This window comes from Trichechus manatus, unplaced genomic scaffold (assembly GCF_000243295.1).
Source record: "Trichechus manatus latirostris isolate Lorelei unplaced genomic scaffold, TriManLat1.0 scaffold00005, whole genome shotgun sequence".
Classification (NCBI taxonomy): Eukaryota; Metazoa; Chordata; class Mammalia; order Sirenia; family Trichechidae; genus Trichechus; species Trichechus manatus.
Window position 1 is genome coordinate 23542793 of NW_004443941.1, and position 9714 is coordinate 23552506.

The window sequence follows — 9714 nt, forward strand, 5'->3', positions numbered from 1 at the left end:
GTGGTGCAGTGGTTAAAGTGATCACCTACTAACTGAAAGGTCGAAAGTTTGGCGGTTGGAACTCACCAGCCGCTCTGCGGGAGGAAGATGTGGCAGTCTGCTTCCATAAAAAGATTTACAGCCTTGGAAAACCTATGGGGCAGTTCTACCTTGTCCTACAGGGTTGCTATGAGAATCAATTCGATGGCAGTGGGTTGGATTTTTTACCAAGGATATAATCACAGCTCTGGGCCAACCACAGCTCTCCACTCTGACTGCACAGCAGAATCAGCTGGTAAGTTTTTCCCAAAAGCACTCAAGCCCAAACCCAGCTGTAGAGACTCTGAGTTAATTGGTCTGGGGTAGGGCCTAGCTCAGGCGTGGTTAAAATTTCTCAGGCAATTCTAACGTGTAGCCAAGATTGAAAACCACAGCCTAGGAGGACCAGGGACCATGGATCCTTATCACTGGATAAATACCAGGCAGAGGGTAAACAAAAAAAAAAAAAAAAAAAAGGAAGGAAAGAGAAAATTTAGAATGGTACAGTAAGGTTTAAAGATAAAGAAGAAAACTACATCTTTATCAGGAGCAAGCGTGTGGTTGCTGCAAAAGACAAATGCTGATAACCAACCTAATTGAAATAAAGCAATCAGTAAATCTGATTAAGAGTCTTATTAAAACAGGGGCGTTCTCATCTGTTAGTATAGCTAGGGAGACCTTGGACGCAACTAAAGACGTCGGAAAACACACCCAGACTAACAAGGGGGCAGTCATTTAATGCAGAAATGCAGTTAACATAAAAAGACAGAAGTGGGGCAACAGACACAATTTCAAACAATACTGCAGAGTGTCACGGAATAGCTCTTATACACGGTGGGTCTGTTTAATCGTGTGATTTTGAGTCCAGTACAAAGACAGAGAAGAGACTTCAATTAAAAATAATAACAATAAGGCAACAGAAGAAGAATCTTCCTGTGACAAGGAACAGCCACAAATAATGCACAAGTATTTGGTGCTGATTGCAACAAGACACCATCAGGACAAGTTCTGAAGATGCATTAAAATTGAACCAAGCATGGTACAAAGACAAGAAAATGGTACTCGCTTTGTTATGAATTATTTTGCAAATAGAAATGACTCTCAGGTGATTGTTATATACAAACTTGCTGAAATAAATGGAAACCGTACAAAGTTTTCCATTACCGTCTCCTCTTTTCTAAACCTAGAAATAGTCCATGGCACTGCTCCCCACTTCACACAGTCAAAGCATAAATAGTCATTAAAGCACTTGAATCCACAGTATTCTTGTCCTTGGAAAGGTTGAGAGGTTTTGCATGATTTTATATCAGTCATCCAGGAAGGGCTGGCAGGCAACAGGCTGGAATGTTTTCATCGCTTTGTGCTTGGGATCCTGATGTGAGCACCGGCTCTCTCCCCTCAGGAGCAGTCTGCACTGTGGCCGGGCCACTGAGCAGTGAACTTGCTGGTGGAAAGTCAGACAGTGGAGTCCCGGCCAGACTTTAGATGTGCAATCTTGGTCCGGCTAATAAACGGATAAGCGATGCAGAGACCTCCAGCTGCCACAATAAAGCCTAAACTGCACCAGGCACAAAAGATAGACCAGCTGTAGCCGTGTTCCACATCATCAGGCAGGCTATAAATCAGCTTTGGGAGCCGGTTCAGATCATAAGAGATACTGGCAGCATAAGTGCAGAGGGAAATGGTGCAAAATATGCCTATAAATAATACAAAGAGAACAGAATGAATGGTTACAGTTTTGTCTATTTCAAGGCAAATGCCAGACTGGCTTTTGTGAACATCAGATCAGCCAACAGGACGGTCACTCCAACTTAATAAAGAATCTGTAAGTCTTTTACTTCAATTCATTCATTCAACAAGCATTGACAAAACTTCCAAGTACCAAACACTATACTAGGTACTGGAATGAAAAAGATCCCAAAAAAAAAAAAAACCTGGACCCATTGCCATCCAGTTGATTCCAACTCACAGAGACCCTATAAGACAGACTAGAACTGCCCTGTAGGTTTTCCAAAGCTGTAATCTTTATGGAAACAGACTGCCACATCTTTCTCCCACAGAGTGGCTGGTGGGTTCGAACTGTGGACCTTTGAGTTAGTAGCTGAGCGCTTAACCACTGCACCACCAGGGCTCCTTGTGAAAAAGATAGAGGACTATTCTGATAACTTTAATTATTCAGAATTATTTTCCTGGAGTGGTATTTATACTGAATTTATTTTTGTTTTTCATTTTTTAAAACAATGCTGTTACCGTTGGGTGCCATCGAGTCAATTCTGACTCATAGCGACCACATGTGACAGAGCAGAAATGCCCTATAGGGTTTTCTTGCTGTAATCTTTATAGAAGCAGAAGTGCCTCAGAAGAAAGGCCTGGAGATCTCCTTCCAAAAGGTCACAGCCTTGAAAACCCTATGGAACACAGTTCTACTCCAAAACACCTGGGGTCACCATGAGTCGGAGTCAACTCGACGGCAACTAGTTTTATAAATACTTTAAATGAGCTTTTACAAATGGCTAAATCAGTTTTTAAGGCACAGAGACTGGCACACACTAAACCCTCAAATCGTTTTTTGAATAAATGAATGAATTTTAAAAAAACCCACTGCCCTAGAGTCGATTCCAACTCATAGCGACCCTATACAGTTTCCAAGGCTGTAAATCTCGGGCGAAGCCGGCTGCCAGATCTTCCTCCCACGGAGCCTGTGGTGGCGTCCAACCCCCGACCCTTGGGTTAGCAGTCCGGCGCTTTAACCACTACCACCAGGGCTCCTTAAATGGCACTGATGTAAAATAGCTGAGAAGGAGATCATATATCTCAACCATTCCGAATGAAGGCAATTTAAATTTTACTTTTTTATACCAACGAATGTCTGCGTAATTGTCCTTCCAGACCCGGAAAACAGGATGCTGATAAAAATGCTTCCTGAGCCCAAAACACAGGATTTTGAGTGATTCAAGTGATGCTCCAGGAATGGAGTTGCTTCTGTTCCACCATCACAGAACGCCCCGGCCCCCAAATGCTCCTTTTGGATAGACCTGGGATCGGAACGAGGCAGCTGCTGAGCTGAACGTGGCTGATGAAAACAGAAACGGGCACACAATCCAGTATCAGAATGCCCAGTTGTGTTTTGAGTCCTACACAGACGGCCACATCTCTTCTTTATATTCTGGTTTACCCTGTATACAATGTGTACGTCTATTTGCTGGGAAATTGCTTTGGCATCCTTAGGGATATATGCAGATCCCTGTAGGAAACAGACACAGATTTGGAAACCAGAAGCAAAGGGCTCAAAGTAACAAATCCCACATTTTGTTTTTTTAATATATAACGTTGGGGATCAGAAGCGCTAGCAGAAAAAACAAGCTTTGAGAAGGTTGCAATTCAGAGAAAATAAAGATCACCTTAACGCCATTTTAATGGCTAGAATTTTGTCTCCATCAAGCCGTGTAAGGGCACATCGCCTGAGTCCTTTTCTAAATGTGCATTTCAAAAGAAAGAAAAAAAGAACGTTCTAAATTAAAAGGACACTCGATCTGAGACAATTTGATATTTCCTACTATTTGCCTAATTCTGTTTTTAAACTCTAAAGTGATTCTGTTTTTTAGAAAGAATAAAATATTATCTTCCTACTTCTTGCTCCAGAGTATTACAACAAACACATCACTCTGAGTTCTCCAAAAGAAAGGTCAGGATGGAACTATCTCTTTCATAAAGAAATGGACCATTCAAAAAAGAATACATTGCTATTTTCAAACCTCATGAAGAGCAAATGTTCTTATCCACATGAATGTACGTTTTCACTGGGACCAAAACAAACACAATGTTTATACATAACAAGGTCTTTTCAATAAATGCTCGTGATAGAACAAACCGATCTCTGGAGTATCAACAGGTAAAATATAATAGTAGATCAACGACCTGTTCACAGGAAGAAAAAAAAAATCTCTAGTCTGCATTTAATTGCCTGCACGGAGCTGAGCGCTTAAAAGCAAGGATTTTTACAAGTAACATGGTTTTAATGACCTCTGAAAGCGTGAGTTCAAACTTGGACTTTTAAGCATCCCTTGATGTCCAAACGCATGGGACTGGGATGCAGGAACCACGTATTCTAGTCTCTAGCTCCACTACTGACTCACTGTACACCCTTCGAATCATATAACCTCTCTGGACCATAGTTCCTTCATCCAGGAAAAAAAAGAAATGGGGGCTTGGTTACTGAAGTCCCATAAAGCATCGACTTTCTGTGATTCTGTTCCAAAATATGGCATGAAGTAAGAACATTTCCCCAAACTTCTAGTGAGTCTAGGACTTAGTGTTATGCAACTACATAAAAAATGGAATGTCATCCATATGTTTCCTTCTGCATAAACTCCCTTTAATTTTACTCTAAGCATTGATTTTATTAGCATCTCTCCTCCACCACTAGTTCATACTGAGCAGAAAGACATTATAAGAAACCACCTAACCTGAGGACATCACCAGGAGGAAGACTTCCCTCTGCCCTTAGTCATGCATGAAGGGTTATGCTTCTCCCAGCACTTGGTGTGTGCTTACCTCATGGACACTGAACACAGTGTCACTAATAGAATTTCTTTCTTTGCTCGAAAGCCAGAGAGCCAAAGCTCCCTTAAGCTAAATCTGTGGTCGACCACAAGCAAAAGTACGGGACTTGATGGCATGCTTTTTGCTAATTCCACTCCTGGACCCATTTTACCTTGCAGACCTGACTGTTCCTTTGTCTTATTCTATTTTGCATTTATTTTATCTGGAAATATTATATGCATCTCTGTGCCACTTAAGTCCTTTTGGGAATAGGGCCCTGTCATGGATTGAATTATATCCCCCAAAAAATGTGTGTATCAATTTGGCTAGGCTATGATTCCCAGTATTGTGTGGTTGTCTTCCATTTTGTGATTGTAATTTTATGATACAGAGGATTAGGGTGAGATTGTAACACCCTTACTAAGGTCACATCCCTGATCCAGTGTAAAGGGAGTTTCCCTAGGGTGTGGTCTGCACCACCTTTTATCTTATAAGAGATGAAAGGGAAGCAAGCAGAGAGTCGGGGACCTCATAGAGTGCCGGGAGCAGAGGGCGTCCTTTGGACCTGAGGTTCCTGAGATGAGATGCTCCCAGACCAAGGGGAGACTGATGCACCACAAGGACCTTCCTCCAGAGTCGACAGAGGGGGAGAAAGCCTTCCCCTGGAACTGATGCCCTGAATTTGGATTTGGAGCCTACTAGACTGTGAGATAATGATTTTCTCTTTGTTAAAAGCCATCCACTGGTGGTATTTCTGTTATAGCAGCAGTAGATGACTAAGACAGGCCCTCATCAAAACTTCCTGGCAAACACTTGCTTTATTTCCTGCTGTCTTTATTCACGCAGCTAAGGGTGGTGAAGAGGGTGACTATCGGCCCACAAACATGCCCTCTCTGCCCTTTCCCCTCCCCACAAAAGCCCCTACAGGCTGCCTGTCAGTGACATCTTTTCTCCTTCCAAGATGTTCCTGACGTTGTTCTAAGAGAAAAGGAGAAAAGATTAACAAGGAGAGCATGCCTAAGAACCCCCTGCTCTGAGACCCTCACATCTCTAAGAAAGTTTGCAAATGCATAGTGGCCACACTAGTATTTGGGGGATGGGCAGCACTGTTTCCACTTATTACAGAGAAAGGTGCTGAGAGGAGACAAAGAATCATTTTCAACTTTTCCAACAAGATTAAAAAAAAAAAAAAAGCCTAGTCCACTCAAAGTATTTAAAAAAAAAAAAAATCCTTCTAAATTCTAAGACATGAGGAAAAGGTGTCATTTTAATGATGTAAGCATGGTTGTTCTAGCTGGATTATTAGCTTTAAGTCAATTCTGATACTAGTGGAACTCTATTTTAGGCTGTATACCCACATCTTACAGTACTGACATACCATCGAAGTATGAAATGTATTTCTATCCCTTTTATAGGTCTTGGCAAGATTTTACTATTTTAAATGTTATTTAATCCATTATCCAACAATTATTTATTATCTACTGCGTTCTAGACCCAGTTCTGATTATCTTATAGGTAGCTTAGTTTAATGAGTTATTGTTGGTCACAGCCATAATTGGTTTGCCATTGACGTGGTCAGGAACCCAAAGTGTTCTTTCCACCCCACTTCCCAGCATGCAGCTCAGGTAAAGGTAGTAGTGACCTCCTGGACTTCCTGTAAACTCCTCACAATGTCTAACAGAGCTGAGCACATAAAACCTGCTGTCGAGTCGATTCTGACTCTTAGCGACCCTATAGGGCAGGGTAGAACTGTCCCATAGGGTTTCCAAGAACAGCTGGTGGATTCGAACTGCTGACCTTTTTGGTTAGCAGCCTGAGCTCTTAACCACCGGGCCACCAGGGCTCCAGCCTAACAGTCAGTTCCTCCCAAGTTAGCTGTTGGTGCAATACCACTTTCTTATTCATTGTCCAGCTTTCACATGCATATGAGGCGATGAGTCGTCAAGGTGACATCTTTGGTTTTTAACACTTTAAAAAGAAGACTGAAGAAGAATTAATGCCTTTGAATTATGGTGTTGGTGAAGAATATTGTCTATACCATGGACTGCCAGAAGAACAAACAAATCTGTCTTGGTAGAAGTACAGCCAGAATGCTCCTTAGAAGCGAGGATGGCGAAACTTTGTTTCGTGTGCTTTGGATGTGTTATCAGAAGGGATCAGTCTCTGGAGAAGGGCATCATGCTTGGTAAAGTAGAGGGTGAGCGAAAAAGAGGAAGACCCTCAACGAGATGGACTGACACAGTGGCTGCAACAATAGGCTCAAGCATAGCAACGATTGTGAGGATGGCGCAGGACCGGGCAGTGTTTCGTTCTGTTGTACATGGGGTCACTCTAAGTCGGAAGCGAAGGGACAGCACCTAACAAAAACATAATACCATTTAAGTCGCCTGTAGGACTTACCTAGCAGCAAGTTATTTCAGATAATGCTGCATCTTCATCAGTAGCCTTCTAATTAGCACACATTAGCCCTGGTGGGGCAGTGGTTAAGTGCTCAGCTGCCAGCTAAAAGGCTGGTGGTTCGAATCCACCAGCCACTCCATGGGAGAAAAGCTCTGGCGATCTGCTCCCATAAAAATTACCGCCTAGGAAACCCTGTGCAGCATATAGGGTCACTATGAGTAGGAATTGACTTGACGGCACCCAACAACAACATGTGAAAGGCATGTAAAGGGGTATGTTTAAAAAGATAATTAAGGTACACCTTGTATTCAAAAGAGCCCTGGTGGTGTAGTGGTTAAGAGATAGGGCCGCTAACCAAAAGGTTGGCAGTTCAAATCCACCAGTTGCTCCCTGGAAACCCTATAGGGCAGTTCTACTCTGTCCTATAGGCTCGCTATGAGTCGCAATCAACCAAAAGGCAGTGGGTTTGGTGTTTGTTTGTTTGTTTGCATTCAAAAAGCTAAGAATCTAATGGGCCTTTCTGACGATCCACAGGAAGAGAGGTTGCCTCTCCTTCACTGTTCTCTTAGGCTTGCCCTTCCTTTTGCTTCTCCCCTGACTGGCCTGTAGTTATCAGCGGCTCACCTGGATACTCAGCGCAGCTGGTAGCCCTGGGGGAGAGAGGAGTTCCTGAGTCCGAGGACGGTCCTAGCTATTGTTGGTAGCATCTTCAAAAGAGTGACGAATTACTAGTTCCCTGAAAAGCCAATACACATCTACTTTTCTTATAAAATATTAAAAGGTTTTCTGCCAATATTCTTAATTAGAACGTACCATAAAATCCCAGAATTACAGAGCTAGAAGGGATATTTTCGGATCAGGACAAAAGTAAATTTAGACTACCATCCCAGATCATCAAGCTCATTTCCATCCCTAGAATCTTCACGGTGCCTGTGGCCAGCTGGTGAGATGTAATTAGGGTAACTGGCCCACTCTTTGGGCCACCATCATTTGATGTGCTTAAAAGGCTGAAAGAAGTGGAAGTCGCTTCACCCTGGTTAGCCTGCTTGATAAATAGCAGAACTGCACCACCCAAAGGCATAAACTTTGATTTTTTTTTCATTCCTTCAGAAGATAGTCCCTGCCCATCATTCTGATCTCTTTGCTCTCCCAGCGAAAATGCCTGGTGCTACTTTTCACACAGATTGCTCAAAAAGCCATTCCTGCGTTGTCTTAACTAAATAACTGGGCAAGACTAATAGAGACAGAAAAAACTTAAAAAAAAAAAAAAATCACAGATCTACAAACTACAATTCCAGAATCCGAAACACATCAGATATTTTCCTGAAAGATTGCCGCAATCTCATTTCGGGGCGAAGCCTGACCCAACCTGAAGTAAGGCTATGTATAGTTTTTATTGATCCACTCAGTGTGACTATTCATACGCTTTGCTGTAGGAATGTCAATGTATTGGATTTCAAGCCGATGCCCCAGACTCGCTGAGAGAGTTAGATAAGGTAGGATGGCTGCTCCATGTTACCTTTCTAAAATGAAAATTTTTAAATCCTGAAAATGAAAATTTTTAAATCCTGAATTTCAAAACTGTCTGGCCCCAAGGGTTTCAGATAAGGCATTAGGGACCTATATTTTTAGGTTATAATCAACGGATAGCCTAGATAATTCAATAGACCCTCTACAGTGGGGTCTTTTTTTTATTATTATTCGAATGCATTAAAGCAAAGGACTGGATAGCCCAGTGCAGGTGTTAGCTGCCCCTGACACTTTGCTGGGGCTGCCTGGACTATGTCCCTTCTTTGTCTCCTGACACCATGCTCACTGGACGGCCCTGCCTCGGGAGTGCGGCAAGCTGTGTGTTCTCTTCCAGATGGGCACTGGCAGATCAGGGCACAGCCCGTGAAGGGGAATGGTCCCGTGCACAGTGAAGCCCCCACCCAGGAAGGCCCATGCTCAATTCACTTTTTGAGGCTCCAGGATATTAAAAGAAAAATTTAAATTCTAAAACAGAAACTTAAGAATTGTATTTTAAAATGTTTGCAATGAATAAATTAGCCCTTTAAAAAATATTTATCTTTACAATTCCAAGTATACTAATTAGTGCAATCTAATAGACTGCTTAAGTTAAGATTTATGAAAATGTGTGTTCACAGTGCCCTGAAAGCAGCGTGGTCTACAAATGGGCGGAAGCTTAAAGCTGTAGGATGAGTGTCTTATTCCCTCGGTCCTCTGGGGGCACCTCTGTGGCTGTCTGTGTAACCTTACAGGTTGCTGCTGTTGTTAGTTGCAACCCTATGTGTGCAGAGTAGAACTGCTCCATAGGGTTTTTTCATTTTTTTTTCCCATACAAAAATTTATACATACATTGTTATGTGACCCTAACTGCTCTCCCCATACTGTGACAGCACACTCCTCCTTTCCAACTCTGCTTCCCCATGTCCATTCAACCAGCTCCTAACCCTTTCTGCCTTCCCATCTCACCTCCGGACAGAAGCTGCCCATTTAGTCTCTTGTATCTACTTGCGCTAAGAGGCACACTCCTCACGAGTATCACTTTATGTCCCACAGTCTGGTCCAATCCCTGTCTGAAGAGTTGGCCTTGGAAATTGTTTTAGTTCTGGGCTGATAGAGAATCCAGGGGCCATGCTTTCTGGGGTTCCTCCAGTCTCTGCCAGACCATTAAGTCTGGTCTTCTTACTAGAATTTGAGTTCCGCACCCCACCTTTCTCCTGCTCCATCAGGGACTCTGTTGTGTTCCCT

At 42.7% G+C, this 9714-nt stretch overlaps 1 protein-coding gene across 1 annotated transcript in view; it reads right to left on the reverse strand.

Moving 5' to 3' along the window:
* Nucleotides 1–735: 735 nt before the first annotated feature.
* TMEM178A (transmembrane protein 178A) overlaps nt 736–9714 on the reverse strand; it is a 75298-nt gene continuing 66319 nt past the window's right edge. Inside the window, exon 4 of the mRNA XM_004369534.1 lies at nt 736–1715. Coding sequence (XP_004369591.1) covers nt 1474–1715 — 242 coding nt within the window. The 3' untranslated portion in view covers nt 736–1473. The remainder of the gene's footprint in view (nt 1716–9714) is intronic.